The 19,473-nt window shown below is 40.1% G+C and overlaps 1 protein-coding gene across 3 annotated transcripts in view; it reads left to right on the plus strand.

The window, feature by feature from the left end:
* The window catches only part of LOC306960840 (uncharacterized protein), an 80,096-nt gene that overhangs the window by 49,101 nt on the left and 11,522 nt on the right, over window positions 1-19,473 (plus strand). For all 3 annotated transcript variants that reach the window (XM_079553420.1, XM_079553421.1, XM_079553422.1), the window contains exons 8-9: window positions 8,631-8,804; window positions 12,851-13,040. In XM_079553420.1, coding sequence (XP_079409546.1) covers window positions 8,631-8,804; window positions 12,851-13,040 — 364 coding nt within the window. The remainder of the gene's footprint in view (window positions 1-8,630; window positions 8,805-12,850; window positions 13,041-19,473) is intronic.

Here is a 19,473-nt window from a genome sequence, read left to right on the forward strand (position 1 = left end):
ATCAGTTTATATAATTTGTGTGCTTTTATGCTTGTTTGTTTGTATATATGTATATATTATATTTTTCTATGGGAAATATTCATGTATTACACTCTTGCAATCTCTACTATAGCTCATGGAGACTCCAAACTTTCCAGTCTTGTACTTAACAATAGATTTTTTAATATCTAACTTTAGGCCTTTTTTGATTTATTGAGCTCCCCAAAACAAGGCAAAATTTGAACTTTTACTGATTTTTTCCCCACTGATAACTAGCCTCAAAAACACAATATCCAAATTTTCCTCTCTATTGACCCGCAGTGTCTCGCCTTAAAAACCAAATAACAAAGCCTAAGCACATGCTGGAGGGGACATGTTCAGCGGAAACACACGCTGCGTTTGTGCGCTCAGATACGGTGAGGCCGCCTGCGAGTGAACGGCTCCAGACGTGAATGGCTGAGAGGCAAAGGCAGCAGTGTGGTCTTTCTCCTGATTGTTCACTATTGATCCGTCTGGAGCTTCCCTGCAGAATGAGCTCAACATGATGAAGTATTTTTATATCAGCAGTTAAGCCCTGTTATTATCCCCGGTGGAAACACTGTTATTGTAGCTTACAGCAACATCAATAACCCGGTGCAATATTAGGCTTGTTCCAAAGATCGCCCAAAACAAGAAGAAGCCATTGAGACTGATTACTGTAGAGGGGGTGTTATGCTTTTCTCAAATATTTGGAAGGATTTCAAGCTCATCTCCTTTGACATTTCGTTTTATTAAAGCTTTTTAATGATACAATGTTGTCCCTTCATCAAAAACGTAACACAGCATGGAGTTGTGCTTCGAGCCAGTAGTGCATGTTTCAATAATTTTTCAATCTTCCCCGGCGGCCATTCTTTGCATCGCGCCTCATGCTTATACTCTGCTCCTCCTGTTTATACCGAGCCCTTCCCGCGGCCCTGTGTAATCAGGAAATGTTTTCCTCACCTTCTGATCTCTTGCAAAGTTCATCCTTCCATCGCAGGTCCAAATATTGCCTCCGAAGCTAGAACATGCAGCATTTTGTTTTCTTTTATTGACTTCTTTTATTGAAACTACGCAGAAGGGGAGAGAAGGAAGGGGAGAGAGCAGCTTAGGAGCAGAGTGCTTGATGATCCAGGACGTATAAACCGTTTTAGATGCATATAGCATTTTCTAGCCAACAGAATTTAAGATGACGTGTTGTCTTTAATGTAAAATTTGCCTGGAAAACTGTGAGTTGGAAAAAAAGCGGGCAGGAAGCGGAGAAACCAATAGTCGAAGGTGTATGTGAGTTGTTGTTGCTGTGTTATTAGAGGTTCTGCACTAATATTCAAACATGATTATAAATCACAAAACGCACCTACTGCTAATGTGTTTTTGATTGCCACTTGAACGGGACCATTTGAGTTTCCATGAGGCCGTGAGCCCAGACTGATATCCCTCTGTATAAAAAAAATACAGGGGGTTTATCATTTTGGAGGTATATTTTCATAATGAGATAACTCCATTTGTTTCAGAAGCATCAAGGGGCATCATCCACTTCTCACTCCTGATCATTGTTAAAGAACCTCTTGCCGGGGGCCATTAATAAAGATTGATCTATGGTTCTTATTTGTGTTCAACCATAAATTACACAACTGAGATTATGTGTATTTAAACTGGAAACATAGCACTTTCAGTTTGCGTATTTGTTAGTGACGGCCGAGTGAAGCCTTGTGACACTTCAAGGCTTTCGTGGCAAAAAGTCTCTTAAAGATTCTGAGCTTCAAAGCTGCTTCATTCTGTTTTAACACTGACCTCTTGTGGACAAACCTTATTATTGCGACTTGAAACACCAACTCAATCAAATTGTGCAATAGAAGGTTCAAACAGGGGTGTGGGGTTTTCATAATTTTCACACACAATCTGATATTGATGTTTGAATGTTGTTTGAATGATCAGATCAATCATAAGCCAGTAAATAAGAATAGGCAACATTTATTTGTAATGTGGTGATGTGGGCGGGGCTGACTCAGTCACCTGCAGCTCTGCTGCTCCCGGCCAGGACATCAATGCGCTCTTGTTTTATTTCATTCAGTCAGAGCTGATTTTGCCAGTATTTTATGTAGATCGCGCTCTTTACGTTTCCCACTGTCAGGCGAAGAAAACTTGCACCATGAATGTGGATTCATGGGAAACAGGAGAAATGCAGCACATTTATCATTTTTGGTTTACATCGACAAATAGGGCTGGGGACCATTAAACAATACCCCAAAAAATCGAAAGTAGGTACCAAAAAAACTATGTAGATCCGAGTTTTGACACTGTAGTATGGATCCAGGGATCCCCACCCATTTTTTCTCATTTATTTTTCCTTTTTCCCCCAATGTTTGCCCCATTTTTCCCATTTTCTTGACACATTTTTTTTTCTTTTTGCTTGTTTATTACCAATATTTTCCCTATTTTCCCCCATTTTTCCCATTTTTTTGTTTTGAGTAATTCTGGTGCCCCTTTGTATTAATGTATTCAAGAAATGGGCAAAACAGTGCATCGCTCAAATAACACAGGTCTCAAGGGCGTCTGGCCAGTCTACAAAAATCTATTAAAATCTGTTACTTTTTTTTTTCATTTCCAACATAATGTTCAGAAAGCTACAAAGGAAGTGAGTGAGGCTGTGTCAAGGCCCCCCTGTAGTGTCCGATGGTTTGCCAGTGCACACTTAAATAGCCCTTGGTCTTTCATGTACGGCCCTCCTGTTGTCCGGAAGCATACATTGCCGTCTGTGTTGATAATAATCTTTCCCAGGCCTCGACTCTGTGTCCAGTCAACAGCAGTGGGTCGTTCGGGGCGAGGTAACGGAGAGGTCCCTGGCCCAGAGTCAAGTACATGTCAGGCTAAAGTTACGGCCAAAGCAAGACACCATTGTCCCACCGCATTAAAACTGAGGCAGAGGGATTTGCTAGCGCTTCATGTTGAAAACCTCTTGTCGTTTTATAAAGGTGTGGCGATGTCTCTCACTGAAAACTCGAATTGTGCGCCGCAATGGTGCACTCTCCTTTCTCTTTCTTGTCAAATAGTAGGACACTATGACTTTCTATGCTGTGAGTGGTTGTTGCACAATATGGCTACGCTAGTTCGATGACTGAAATTGAGAGGGCCAGGACTTCCTGTTCCTGTTGATTTTCCATTAAAATCATTTGAGACCCGTTCGAATCACCGTTTTAGAAAAGTCGTCAAGTTTGTCTTAACGCTAAATGATAGCATGCAATAATAAGTAATTGAAGAAAAACAAATAACTACATCATAAACTAAACATTGCTTTTAGGTTGACTTGTTCATATTTGTGGCACGAATTTGTACTTTATGAGACATTAAACTAGCGTGGACCTTTAGCTTCAAGACAAACATACCGACTTTCCTAAACACAGACGTCTCCTCCGCTCAACTATTAACATCCTACAGCCGCAAGCTCATAACACGCTGTGAGTGATCATTTTCTCACTCTTCACCACAGAACACTTAGGTGCTTGTTCAAATGAGTCCAAGATCATTTTAACCTGAAATGAACAGGATGTACTGGCCCTCGGAAATAGCACAGCCACATCGCGGAAAAAGAAAGGTCGTCTGCTGCCATTGTCTGGCTTTAAGTTTGGATCCAAGGCTCAAGTCTGTTACAGGAGAATCATTAAATCTAACCCTCTGGTTAGTCTGGTTATCCAGACTAACCAGTCTGGATATAGATTGAGGTTTGCATGTTTGTTAAAATGCTCAGATCCATCTTTAGGAAATTTTTTAGCTGCTTTTTTTTGCTGGGGTTTGCCTGGGTCGATTGTAGTGTAGATATGTTTAGTCCATTCTGGCATGTTGTATTGTTGTTGTCTTAAATGTACGAGGACTAAGGATAGAAATTAGCCTGTGGGTGACCCTGGTGCATTTACTCGAAGTCATTGATGCCAGTAATGAGTTACTTAGTAATCGGACTGCTTTTTTCAGTAACGAGTACCCTAACACATAACTTTTTCCTGTCCAGTCGGTTAGGGTTAGGTTTAGGTTCCTATCCAGTAATCAGATTACAGTTGCTTTTCCAAGTCACTGTGAGTTACTATTCTGTCCATTTCCCATTTACATTTTCAGCATGACGACAACTCACGACATAAACATAGGGAACAGTAGAGGAGGAGAGAGATGGAAATACATCACTATTCTGACTCTATGGCAGCAAAACCGGTTGTCGTGTTGGTGATGTGAGCCGCTGATTAATGTAACTGATAAAGTAACTTGTAATCTAACTTTGTTACTTTTAAAATCAAGTAACCAGTAAAGTAATTAAGTTACTTCTTATGGAAAAATCAGGAATCTGGAATCTAATCTGTTGCAACACTGCTCAAGTATCCGTACTGAGTGTTCATCAATGTGCTCTGTCCTCTCCAAATAAACAAGTAAAGTAAAGATTTATGGCTCTCTCAGGGATTCATTTCAAAGAGCTGTTCAAAACACTGGCTAATTTTATTATAGATTTTTTTTTACAACGCAAGCCAGAAAATTCATATTATCCAAAAATGATGATGGGCCCGATTTATACCCTTTTGATAATATAGTATGTGATTGAAATTTGGGCCCTATTGTCTGCCAAATCCATATTAGTGCAATTATCTTTCTCGCGTTGCCTGCTCCACTGTTGTGCTGATTCTTGAGTTGGTTCAGGTTATATAGGCTTTGTTATGCCTATGTGTTATTAATCAAACACTTTATTAATTCATCAGCAATGAAAATCTTCTCATATCTGGTGAACAATAGCATCAAATGAAGAGTTTCGCGGCAGTTCAACGGAGCAGACAATATCCCTGTCTGGTGTTGTGTGGACTGGCCTAACCCTGGATTATATAAACCCTAATCCTTTGACGCGGCGGATGGAGCGCCTCGTTTTAACTCTGTGCTGACGTAACCCCGTTCGCTTCTGCTGCTGGAGCTTTGCATTATTTATCATTATGCAATTATTTTCTGTTATATACTCCACAGTCTACAGCTATGGGTTTACATATAGGCAAGATATTTTAGACTTTCGAGCATATGCTGTTACGTCCTTTGCAGTTTGGGTACATGTGTGTTTTTCATATCTTGATGATAAGTTGATGCCATGTCATTGGTTTGGGTGTTTCCAACAGTGTCACGAGGTGGATACTGTTAAACAATACCAGTATGGGGAAAGTATTGAAAGCAGGTTCTGGAAAAAAACAAAACATATCTTTAGAGACCAAGTTTTGATGGTAATGGGTTCAGGGACAGCATTAAAGGATTAAAGGATTAAATTTGTCTTATGGTTCTACATATAAATATTTTAGTATAGGTATTGAAAAAAGTATTGCTCAAGTATCATTATCGTGAACCAAGGGATCCACAGACCCAGCCCTACTCACGAGCTGCGTACAGATAGAGCAGCCTCAAAATGATATTGTATTGTGGAGAAATTCCATCTTCACAATATTTAGCCCTATCAGTATTTTAATACGACCCAATGACAACCCTTCAGCTATCCTGAGACTCACTAAAGGCGTTGTTCCACTTAGTGCGGCTCTAGCACACCACGATCTATGTGCAAGTATCAACTCTACCCAGTACACGCTTGCTTTTCCACAAGACAGTACATTGGCAGTTGTTGTGGGCGGCGCTTCTACAGAGGTGCGCGCTGTACAGATCTTCATTTAAGTTTTGTTAGCCGCGATGAGAACAAATGCTGCCTTCTGGAGGGGGCTATGGAATCATTCAGTGGTACCAGGGCTAATAAAACAGAAAAGAAACCGCTGAAATATGAACTTTGAAGATAAGCAACTCACAAATGGTGCTTGCTGGTGTTATGCTAAACACCAGCCTGGCGTTGCGCTAACATCGGCTAAATGCTAATGTTGGCAAAATAACTTTTTAGAACAAATACATTTTAATATTAATTCAGTATGACCTGCCTGTTTTAGTGAGGGCTGTCCAGCAGTCTGTTCACGTCCGACTAGCGAGCTTTGACCACAGCTAGAAGTCGGTGCCAAAACCTATACCTGGTCAGTCCGATTTGGCACTGGCCTCTTCTGTGGAAAAGCTCGCCAAACCGGGTTGACCAGCCATTGGGCTGAGTCGCACCTGCCTGTGGAAAAGGCCCTTAACACAATTATACATGTATATAATGTATATAATCAAAATGGTACAACATCTGCACTCCTGCAGTCATTGGATTGTTTTGATGAGAACGCAGTTGGGTCAAAAAAAAGGCTGTTAAGGTCAATGTATGTTCCTACCCTTACGTATAGAGTAAAAAACAAATAAAATACAAGTGGTGGAAGTGAGTTCAATCCCCAGAGTGACTTGAGGATAGGGTGAGCTCAGTCGCTTGGTAGGAGCTGGAAGTAGAGCCGCTGCTCCTTCACGCCGAGAGTTTTTTTTCAATCAGTTATTATTGTTTTTGTCTCTCGAGGGAGAAATTAGTCTTGGAGGAGAGTCAGTTTCAAACATAAATACAAAAGACAAACACATTAGACAAAATTACATAACAAAATTAACTAAAAACAGTAGCATTAGCATTCTCTCATTTACACATCAGATTTGGGGCTCTAATACTGAAAAATTCAAATGGTAAATTGAGTCTCAATTGCCTGGAAACAGGAAGTGTTTGGGATGAGTCTCTTTTTAGGTTGGTGCTTCCGTGCCCCGTCCCGGCTCAGCATTAACACAAGGATAACAGGAAGGATGCTGCATATAAGTGTCTTGCTCAGGGACTCAATCCGAGACTTTATCAGTGTGAAAAGGGATGAAGAACTAATCGTCCAAACCAAAAGTCAAACTCTGGATGTTGAACGCCCACATGGGAGGTTGGGTCACAGTGCACTTGGCTCTTCAGGCTGAAGTCAAAAATGTAGAAAAGCTTTTGAGGAGTCACTTGGAGAGAGATGAAGACACCACAACCTCTGCTCTTCAGCTTATTCTATTACGGCTCCTCTTCCTGCGTTAAATTGCATGCTTTCATCGCGTCTCTATCTCCCAAATCTCAGACTGGCTGTGGTCGCGGCGGCGTGTCCTACTTTTCGGTTCAGACGTTGCTGCGCACTCAACGACACCTCAGACTCTGCTCCGTCTGTGCTGCAGAATGTGAAGCGCCTTCGCTCCGCGTTAATGAAGTTTCGCGACCAAATCGACACTCGCGTAGTTCACAAGTTCAAGCTGTCGCACCAAATTTAGTGTCGTATCTCAAGAGGGGGGAACTTCTGAAAATGAGTTGCTTCTTTCTTGCTGCTGTATCTTTTGGCCATTTATTGTATTGTGACTCTTTTCGTCGGCTCTGGATGCTGTTGGTGATTGCAAGTTCAAGTTCAATCCAGCTGAGATAGCTAGATATTTTGTATTATGTGTGCTGATTTAGAGGGCAACTTATTCTTAAACATTTATGACCCCTTTTACCCAAATCTAAAAGCTTCTCAACTGGAGCTTACAGCCTGTAGGCCAATGTAATGCCTCATTGAAAAGCTAAGACCTACAAAACTCATCTAAGCTTCTTCCTCAACTAAGAAACTTCCTTTAATGACAAAAGAGCAGAATAAACACTTTACAAGTTTTTCTCTCCCCCCCCCCCATTTTTAACCAATTATTAATGTTGTTTCCCCAATTTTGCTGAAATTTTTAATTTTCCTGACATTTTTTTCACTTGTTTTTCCCCCCCAAAAAATCTACTTTTTTGATGATCAACAGCAACTAAACTTGAATATAAAGATTACAATTTCAGTACCTGCTTTTTTTTTCTTCGATACCAGTAGTGCCTAATCCTTTTTTTTTTTCAATGCCATACTCCAGGGGTAGGCTTTCTTGAAAAAAACAGCATCAAAAGAGCGACAAAAACAGACAAAAAAAGTGAAGACAACGTGGCAACAACTTGAGGGAAAATTGTAGATCAGTTTTGACAGTCTTAGCTTTCAAATGAGGCGTTACTCCTATAGGCTGTACGCTCCAGTCGAGAGGCTTTTTACAATTGGGGAAAGCCAAACTGGAGAAAATATGCTCGGGCAAGGCATAGGTTAAGAGGTTAAACTCTACAACGTTTAAAGTACCTCAGATTTATGTCAAGTTACTTCCCAAAATCATCTTGAGGGCCAAAGGTTCTTTGCTAGAGGGCCGGATTTGGCCCTCGGGCCTGACATTGTCTACCAATGCCAAACTCGCATCGTTTGTAGAGTTTGTCCTGTTAATAGAGTTTGTCCTGAATGGTACCCGGCCCCCCTTCTGGACAAACTCTATAACTTCTCTCAGCTGTAATTGAAATAGTTTTGTAATTCGCCTGTTGATTTGGCAGAACATGACCAGTTTCAGTGCAGTGATATTTCTCATTACGTTTCATGTTTCGACACACACCGAAGCCGTTAATCCACCTGTCAATCACGCCCTTCAGAACTCACAGATTTAACGGCGTCCACCAGACTAAACACGTCTTTGGAAAGAATTGGAAAAGCAGGGAAACTTCACTGTGTGTGTTAACTCTTTGCTTCAGGTCTGTGACAGCTGAAGGCCTCTCCTCGTTCCCTCCCCTCAGCAAAATAAATAAATAAATAAAAATCAATGCCCTGTGTTTAAATTTGTATCTAGTGTGCATTATTTTTGCTGATTGCTTTGTCATTTTCTTGCAGAGGTGGAGACAGAGCCCGTGCGTCCGAGCGGAGAGCGTCCCTCAAAGCGCCGCTGCTTTTGGGAGTACAGACGGTCACGGGACTCCTCCTCCAAAAAGAAGCCGGGGTCAGAGGGACACTGGTCCCTGTCCTGGAGCTCCAGCACGCTGCCCAGCACGCTCTACCGACGAGAGGGTAAGACAGCGACTCAGGAGGAACAACTTTGACCTCTTCACCCCCACCTGAACCACAGCACATACTCTCCAGTTTGGTTTTACCCAAATCTAAAAGCTTTGAGAAAAAAAGTAACAAAAATGAGATGAAAACAAGGGCGACAATGCAAAAAAAGAGCGACAAAAACCTGAAAAAAACAACAACAATGAAAAGGTGACAAAAATGTGTGACGAAAATGCAACAAATAAGATGAAAAAGAGCAACAGAAAAGTGACAAAAAAGTGTTGAAAAAAATGTTTGAAAAGTGACGACAACGCGAGTAAAAACATTCATTTAGATGAGTTTTGTTGGTCTTATAGCTTTCAAATGAGGCATTACACTGGCCTATAGACTGTGAACTTATGGATCTGGGCAAAGCTGAATGGGAGAAAATGCACTCGGTTAAGACAGGGGGTTATGAGGTTAAAAAAACAACCTTTAACCATATTGGTCAACATAGAGGCTGTGTCTAAATGCTCTCATTATTCCCTATATTGTTTTATCGCATGTTGCACATTGTCATGAATAAACCACTTAAATAAGAATCTTTACTATGAACAGTTGCTAACGTTTGTGTTAACATTTAGCTTGATCTGTTAAACGATTGATAGCCCCCCCCCCTTTCGGAAAAAGGCAATAATAATAATAATGATCCAAGCCGTTTTCTTAATTCATGTAAAATCCATTTTAAAGGACTAAGTAACTTGTTTACCTTAATAAATCTTTTCCATAATCCCTCTGGGGGTAATACAAGTGTTAATGGGTTCATAGGGGGGTCTTTCATCTCCCCCTGGTGTCTGTGGCCAGAAAACCACACTTGCAACTTCCCTGCACCGGGTCGGAGGCCCCAATACACACTAAAGGAACCACGAAGCTAGCAGGCTAAATGTTGTGTAAATGGATTGTGGCACAAAAAACAATATCCCTCTCTCCCTTTGTCATTTCTGTCAGCATAGTATTTACTCTGACAAACAATTCATGAGTAAAAAAACATGCTACGACACCTGCAGTGGCGCTTATGGCCTCTAGGGGCATGAGTTACTTAGTTCTGCTTTAAATCAAACTGATCCAACTCATATGTATCCATAAATATTAAACTGTCTCTTGAATTTGGTAGGTCTTTATTGCAGAAATCCATGATTACCGAAGTTTAGCCGACTCAGATGTAGTGTCACCGAATGTGACAAAAAGAAAAAGTATACATCTTGGAAATACTCTTTACATTGTGTGATTCTCAATGAAGTCATTAAACTATGAATGAACACATGGGACTATTATGTAGGAAACAAAAAAGGGTGAAATTCTTCAAAATTGCCGCTCTGTTTTCTTGGTATTTTTTTGATGAGCTTCATAAGGTCGTCCCTGAAATGGTTTTTCAACAGTCTGTGAGATCAAAACCATTTCTGGTCTCTATATTGTGAAACTCAATGAGAAAATGTCAGAAGTACAAAGCAGTAATCAAAGCAAGAAGCCACATTTTGAAGACTGTAGTTCACCTTTTTTTGAAAGACATTCTTCCGCATGTGTTCATTCATAAATGAATGACTTCAGTGAGAATAAATAGCCTTGAAATCAAAGTAAAAACCAATAAAAAAAAACAGTTCCAAACTGTACATACAAGAAAAATTCAGTGGGGATTTGGGGCAGAAACAACTGGAAATAGGAACCAAAACGACACAGTTGAAATTACTTTCCACATTTATTTGTGCATCAAAAGAAACAACAATATCCAAATGCATTGTCTTTTACAGCAATAGGGGAGAGAGAAAGACGCCCACTCTCTCCTCAAAATGCACAGCTATAATGTTAATTCGCGGGTCCCCTGATCTTGGCTTAATTCAGGACTGTGTAATTGTGTATAATTTGCAGTGAGAGCCCTCCACTCCACGCCGTAGACAGCGATTACGTCCCTCTCAGTGACTGCAGCTGTCTACGGCCCACTTCTGTTCCCCCAGTGACAGGCATCAGACCCTGCGGCGGCTGCCCTACATTCAGCTATACATCAAAACCTCAATCTAAACCGAGAAGCGCAGCCTATTTTTGGGAAAGTATAGCCGTGAGACAAAGGGAGACAGCGGTGCCCTATATAATGCAAAGAGACATTTTGGCAGTTCACTTTGGATTTTGTGTGGGACTTTAATGTACAGAGGAGACTTAAACAGACCCAAAAAGGAAAAATAAATAGATGATTGCTGGATTCAACCTCTGCTTCTCTGTGAGATACCTTTAATAAATAAAACAGCAGAGGATGTGCTTGAATAACCATGGGACAATTCAACACAAATCATTTACTTTTCTCTTAATACTTTCTACGTAATGCTGGTGCACAAGAGAAAATGCACCTATAAATACGAGTTAATATTTCACCTAAACAGACATACAGTGGTCTTTTTCTTCTCGTCAAGCTTATCAAGTAAAGTAGAAAGCCTTTGAAGCTGCTTTACAGAGTATTAAGGCGAGACGCTGCATGTGAAAACATTGATTTTTCACACAGTGGTCAATGGTCATTTCTTGCTGGTTTTCTCCCTTAATATCTTTAACGCCAGAGTATTAAAAAGACGAAACTTGCCGTGTGCGATGCTTATTATGCTTATCCAACATTGCATAGCAACTGCGTTATTTCCATGTGTATTCATTCACAAATATTGACGTTTTGTCCTTTAGTATATGGTAAAAGCAGACATTTATCCAAAAAACACTGGTTTTAAAGCCTTTAAACAGTCATGAAATGTCAGGGTATAGGCATTTTTACAGTGAAGTGACAGTTTTCCTCCCTGAAAGTTGTGAAACCTGGTTTAAGTCCCTGTGATGAATTTTGCTGTTGTAAATGCATTAGGAAAGTTTGAGATAAGTATGGACCAGAAAATAGGAATTTGAAATTTGAGTGACCCTGTTTCTTTGTACAATCAGGTATAACAAAGGGGTAACCAAAAATAACCAAACAAAATTTTTACAATAATAGGCTGTTTTATTAGGTTAATAAAATTCAACCTAAACTAAAACAACTAACAAGTGTACCAAACCAACTTCCTAAAGCTTAACAAAATACAAACAAAACCAACAAGTGTCTCAAATCACGAGTGTCACATAGGCCTATAAAACAAGTGACACAAAAAAACAACACAAATGGGAGACACGACCGCAATAACTGAAAACAAGTGTCTCTGCACACAAAAGATAACATTAACAGCGAAGAGACACAGAACAAATGGCGTACTGGCCACAAAGGTCAGCAGCCCCAAATGTCCCAAAGTGTGGTCCATTTATAGGCGTGGCTGGCACAGGTGACTTTAATGAAATGGCCAATCACACAGCTTCAAATCCAAGGACCCAATCACCAGCCAGGACGGCCAACATAGTCCGGCAACCCCATGCCAGGATCATGGCAGAGAATTTACATGGTGGGAAAACCACAAGTTTAAGCTATATGCAAATATACAAAAAAGAGGGAGCCTGGAGGCCTGGGGCCGTAGCAGTAGGCTTTTCCAGAGGGATTTTTAAATATCAAACGTTGCCTGCTTTTTCGTCCCCCCTGATGATGGCCTTCTAGGCTTAAACGCGTTGGAGCTATGTCTGTCCATTTAGACATGCCATAAAAAATGCCTTGGTTTTTCGATTTTTTTAATGACTTTCCTTGCCCCAAAGAGCACCTCTGATTTTTAATCATAATGGTGAAGGTCCAGGAAGAGCTCCTCCTTTTCTCTTTTTCATCTCCAGCATTGAACCCCAAAAACAAGGCAACATTGTAAATGGCTTATTCAAAAACTAAACAAGATCCAAAATCCTACATTTAAATCTGGCTCTATCCATTATCTAGATTTTGTCGTTGAACATAGGCAATTTTGCGTGCCATGGCAGTACTGCACTTGTAGCAGTCGATCCCGCACTCTATTACAACCAGCCGCTTCATTGTGACGATGATGCCAACATAGGGGCCTTGACAAACAATGGCAGTGTGTAGCTTTGGTGAGGTTTAACCTCGTTACCCTCTTGGTTGCCCGCAATGTGATATATGTTTTTTGTCTCAGGTAAGAAAGGCCGTCGTAAAGCACGTAAGACCGATGCCAGTGACCTGACGCCGAACCCACAGAAGCTCCACAACATCGGGGAGCAGCTGCAGAAGCTGAACGCGGCCATCGACGGGATGGGCCCCGTCAACGACCTGCCGGCTGTGGCCCGCGCTCGCTCCAGGAAGGAGAAGAACAAACTCGCATCCAGGTATTGCTCCGTTTTGATTACAGAAAACAAGAGGTGTGAGTTTGTGGGAGTGTGAAAGTGCATCGGCCTATCCTTTTTGCTGGTCAAACTTTTCTAAATGGATTGTGCTGTAATATTCCAAAAGTGCAACAAGCTTATTCCAGTTCTTCTTGATTGTTAACGTGCTGAATCCCATTGACTGCTTGAACTAGTTTCTTAAAAAAAACCTTGAACAAAGACAGTGCCAAAAACCGTATTCTCTCTTTTGAGGACACATGAATTCATATTTTAACAACAAAGGGCGCTTTTGACATCAGAGCACAGTTTATATGGGTTTTTGTCTCTTGGAACTACATGTGCAGAGGAAATCTAGATGTGTAAATCATGCAAGGACGTCTTATTGAGCTGAAAGTATCTGTACATTTTGTGCTGAACTGATATTTACCAAAGTTTGAGGCAAGACAAGACAGGTGAACACATCGCTTTTTCTCCCTTAACATCATAGCTTTAATGTCAGCGTAACAAAAGAATAGACCAAACTCACCCTTCACCCTTAGCTTCTTTTAAATTTTCTTGCAACAACGTCTCTTCTTGAGCTGCTCCTACAGACTTTTTTGTCGCCTTGTCCCCGTGTTTATGTCACATTTTTGTCTCTTTTTTGTCGTGTTTTTTTGTCGTGTTTTTTGACGTTTTATGATGCTTTTTTTGTTGTGTTTTAGTTTCATTTTTGTCACTTATTTTAATGTGTTATACTAGCTTATCCGGCACATTTTTGTCGCTTTTTTTTATCCCTTTTTCTTTTTTTACTGAACACATGAATGTGCTCAGTTCAGGTGGGGGTTAAGAGATAAAAATCCTATCCTGATATATTGAATTTTAAATCTTATTCAAAACACAATGTCCAAAATCCCTACTAAAAAAGTCTATATATCAAATATATCGACAAAATTAAACAATACGATACGATACAATTTGGGCCATTTTTATGCAATAATTTTTTTTATATTTATATGAAAACATAAAATGACAGAACACTTGCAAGACATTTTTCCTCTCAGTAATCTGCAGCAAAAGTTTCAAATTCTCAAAATGTTAAATTTCCATAAGCTTCTCCATCTTCCCCTTAGTTTAATCCTCTTTCAGTTTTCTATGGGCCTCCCGGCAACTTTGTGTGTTGTGCACCAGGTATTTCTTGTTACAAAAAACTTGTTCGAAATAGTCGAAGTTACAATACTTTTACATATTTAATGCTTGCTGAACCTCTGTCCTCAAAAAGTCACACAAACATTTCATACCTCCAGCGTTGCAGAGTGACCAAACTGATTCCAGATTAGAAAAAGCTTTGACTTAATGTTTATATGAAAAATGACACTGCCATCCTCGGAGACCTGAGCCTCATTTATAAAAGTGAGTGAATGCTTTGGAAGACTCTGAGGATGCATATATTTAAAATGGTCATATACATACTTGTCAAGCTTGTCGAGTTGTTTTTCTGCGGTGAATTTAGAGGCTGATTTGTTCCCCTGGGAAAGGAGCAGTAATGCATGCAGGAAAACATACATCTCACTGGATTCCTGGAAATGTGAGCTGAATCAAAACACAATGACAAATGTATTCAGTGCTGGATGATTTCCATAGTTTCCAGAAGAAATTACAGAAATCATCCTCCAAGCCTCCAAATTAGAGGCCGGCCGATATAAGACATCTCCAGAGTTGATAGAGACTTCCTAGGCCTCATAGTCCGGTTCACTATGTATTTTTGCTGGATTTTTGTGGAGAGTATCGAAACTATACATTTATATGGGGAGTAAAAACGTAGTTGGGCAGAAATGTACGAAATTTGACAGAAAATTCCATTTGGTTGTTCTAATCAAAAAAGTCAATGAAACCCATGTTATATTTTTCATGGAGTTACCGTAGCGATGAACTCCACATTTATTTACACAACGATCTTTCACCAAAGAAAAAAAGAGTGGAAAAAGAGTGGTGCGCACTGAATGGGTGCTGCTGCCGGATGCTCTCTCATCGAATGCAATTTCTCCATCTGTGAGATCAATAAAGTACCATCTTATCTCTTATCTCTTATCTTATCTTATCTTATCTTATCTTATCTTATCTTATCTTATCTTATCTTATCTTATCTTATCTTATCTTATCTTATCTTATCTTATCTTATCTTATCTTATCTTATCTTATCTTATTTGAATGGGAAAATTGTATAATAGCACAATTTTAGTAAATGTCAAGGGCAAATGGATGCATTGTTTTTCTCATTGCTTATTGCTGGGTTGCAGGTTCTAGAATATGACGATGTCACCGGACCCAGTGGGGGGCAGGAGCCAGTTTTTCCTATTAACAGCATTACACTTCCACAAGTCGTAGCTAAAAAAGAAAATGTATGGATTAGAAAAATGAACATCAACATCAGTCTCTGGATCCATGATCCCTCTGTACAAGACCAAAAATTTCCTCAAAGACAAAATAATTTTTTCTCCATATAATAGTATAGACCTTTTGAATGTTGTGACGTCACCTGCAACCCAGCAATACCATAAGGTTTGCAAAAATATATAGTTTTCATACTCTCCACGAACATCCCACAACAGTGGAAATCGAGACATAATGAACCAAACTATCAGGGGAGCAGAGAAATCGGTCACAAGTTTGTTCACCTCAGAGGCTTGGATAATGTTGTTCATTCTTTTATTTTTTTTATTTTTTACATAGTTTATGTTGCAGACTTTTGCTTATAATTTCAGAACCATAAGAGATGGAGCAGGTATCTCCAACCAGTAGCTCTCCAGTCCAGTTGTTTATACACCCTTAAAGCCACACAGCGTAACATTTTGGACTATACTGTTTCAATACAAACATCGGCTCAACACAGAAAATGCTATTTTTTGCAATGTGTAATCAAAGAATGGATTTGGATGAGGACTTAACCCATTTAATGCTAAATTCTGCTGACATTAGTCACATCTCCATGGAGACGGGCTGGAGACGTACCCACTCCTGGTAAAGTTACAGTCATGTCATAGCCGACTTCAAAGGCACATGTTTGTTTGTACATTTATGAGGTATTTTTCAATGATGAACATATCTCTAAAAATATATATGCTTGTATTTCAATTTTATTTATTGGGTAAAATCTGTGGCTTTAATAACTCACATTTTACATGCATTTTCTCTTGGTTCTGTGTTGTTTTGACTGTCTTCTATTGGTATTGACACATTTCAGGTCAAACATTTGTTTCTTTCCTGCAATGTCAAGCTGTAAGGAAATCTAAACAAATAAAATGTAAGCTAAACAACCGGCAAATATTTGGATCGATATAAGGGCAAAACTCATTTTCTTTAAATATAATCTTTGCTTACTCTCCTGGGTGAACTCCTCCTAAGTCGCATAATTACATGAGTGTCTTTGAAGAATAAGTAGCTCTCTGAGGTTTTTATCGCGTGAAAGTAGCTCGCAGGGTGAAAAAAAAAGACTGGTTGGAGACCCCTGAGATGGATACTTAACGTTTTATGCTGATTTTTGTCTTTCAAACGAGCTCCCTCTGAAGTACTTACTAAACATGAATGTCCTGGCTAAATCAGCCCTCTGCCCCCAATAAAATGCCCCCTGCTGTCACAGTTCAACACTGACACATTTTACAGTTTAGGAGCATCATATAGAAAAGACGTTTTTAAAAATCGGCATCAACCAATCAACATCTCCAATGATCGGTATTCAACATTTCTGCATTCCTGAGTACACTTTGCTCATGAGAACGTAATTTTTCCAATATATTTTAAAGCAGTACTAAGTAACTTGTTTACCTTAATAAATCCTTTCCGTAGTCTCTCTGGGGGTAATACAAGTGTTAATGGGATGATTGGGGGGTCTTTCATCTCCCCCTGGTGTCTCAAATGGAATCACGGAGAAGAAGCTAACAGGCTAATGGGCAAAGCTAACTGTGGGCTAGCACCACTTTAACAGTATTTACAGCCAAGTTTGAGTGAAAAAAAAAAATCTTCATTGTGTAATTGGATGTACAACATCCCTCTCTCCCTTTGTCTTTTCTGTCAGCGTAGTATTTACTCTCACGGGCATTTAATGAGTAAAAAATATGTAACATGCTACGACACCTGCAGTGGTGCTTATGGCCTCTAGGGGCATGAGTTACTTAGTTCTGCTTTAAGTTTAGCTTTAGTCAAATAATTATCTTTTGTCTACTTTTCACGTAAATTTGAATTAAATGAATTGAGTCAACTTGTCAGAGGTTCCTGCTTTTCTTTTTTGTCATTCACGTTTTATTTGTCAACAAAAATATATGGGTACCTTAGTGATTAGTGAGGGAATCGGGTTGGAAGTGGACCAAGGATATGGTTTAAGGGTTATGTTTTTGCTGTGAGTCTCATAAACGAGCTAAGGCCCGCTCCTCATCAGCTTTAGTCGCTTGTGGCTCAGATAAACTTAGCTTAGACTGATACAAGTGTAATTTAATCATTATAAGAATTGTACTATGTCCACCCAGTCCATCTACAGTCGAAACAGGTTTATTTCTTGTAGCTCCTTCAGTTTACAAACTGCTGTAAACACGTCTTCGTACGGTGGGAGGAGGAGTGCTCTGAATCCTGCAGCAGGGAGAGGGAGGACATTTTAATTTCCTCCATATTGAACTCGCTGACCTTTCCAAACCAATCTCAGGGGGAGCCAGATCAAGATTCACTGCGGCCGGTGTTTCAAATGAGCATCTGCGAGACACGCTCTGGGGATGTCACACATTTTTACAGGATCATCAGGGAAGCCAATGACGTTTATCTGAGCAGCTTTTTGGAGAAATTGGGATGGTGGTTAAGGTGTGCATGGAGTTGTGTTTTGTTTCATTCCTATTTAAGTGTGCCTCATATTCAGTTGATCGTCTCAGGAGGTAGAAACACTCTCCCTCACCTGCTGATGTCATAAGGTGGTGCTTCAATGGGGTTTTTAAAGTCCAGGAGGCTTCACTTCACTTCACACCGACTGCACTGGACTGTAGAAGAGCTGAGCAGCTCTCTCAGTGGCAGACTGAGACACCCTCAGTGCAGGACGGAGCGCTACCGCAAAGCCTTCATCCCCACTGCTGTCAGACTGTACAATAAGACTGTGAAGTAACGTCGACTGTAACAAGTGAATTTCTCCTTTGTGAGATCAATAAAGGTTCATCTTATCTTATCTTATCTTAAATGCTATTGTAATTTTCGGACTATTGAGCGCACCTGAATATAAGCCGTATCAACTAAATTAAAAACATACATAAGTAAAGTTGTGCTCAAAAGTTTACATGCCCTGGCAGAATTGTTGACCATTTTTCGACCATTTTTCAAAGAATATGAAAGATAACACAGATTTTTTTTTTTTTTTCACTCATAGTCAATTTTTGTGTTATCTTTCATATTCTTTGAAAAATAGTCAAAAATACACAATTCTGCCAGGGCATGTAAACTTTTAGCACAACTGTAGGCCACACTTGTCTATATGGCCGCAGGTGTCCTTGTTGTACGTCATACAAAGCACATTGAAAATACAAGACTTTTCTCTCCATGCACTGTAAAATATGTCAAGAGGACGGTGGCCTACAGGTACATTTACTTTTATAAAAGTGTGTTTGAACTTAAAAGTTTGCCTGCACAGTGTTCAGAGCCGCCCTGCTCGGCCTGTCTGTGTACTCTGCTCCGGGTCACGGGGAGTTTACTAGTGTTGGAAGTATAACCCAAACCTTCAACCTATATTTCTTGCTAATATAATTGCTGGCATTTCTTGTTCCCTGGCTTCTCCCTGCATTTCTATAAGAGCATCCCTGAGCAGCTTTATAGTTGCGAAAGAGGGAGAAAACTTTGTATTTTTTCCCTGTATTTTGAAAAAAAGATTTCTGTCATTTGTAAATACTACATATAGCACCATATTTACCTTTCTGTTTTTCCCACAAATGAGGGAACGGGAGGAACAAAAACATCATTGAGTAAAAATGCTTTTACTTGAATGCTACTCCTCTCACCTTTGGAACAGATTATGCATTTACCGTGCGGTTCGAGCTAAAACTGAAGCGCTTTTGGGCGAAGGATCATTTCGTCGTGTCAACAAAACAATGATGAGGCAATGTGAGGCAATCCGAGAAGGCAGCGGATTGCGAGTAGATGCTGATACGGGAGAGGCCGGATGGAGAAGTGAATGGCAGGAAACAGCGTCACACAGGGGGGTCGTACAAAGTTCATCTGATGCAGCGGGCGGGAGAGAGAGAGAGAGAGCGAGGAGGATACGATTACAGGCTTCCGAAACTGTATGTATACCTCCTGGAGTCAATCATTATTACAAACAAAATTAAACACAAACAGAAAGGCTATAGCTCATGAGGAAATACTATGTGTGCCAAAAAGGGGTCATAATGTAAATAAGGTACAGGTTACTGGATTCACGTTTGGGAAAAATCGT

Source organism: Gobius niger, assembly GCF_951799975.1.
Source record: "Gobius niger genome assembly, chromosome: 3".
NCBI lineage: Eukaryota > Metazoa > Chordata > Actinopteri > Gobiiformes > Gobiidae > Gobius > Gobius niger.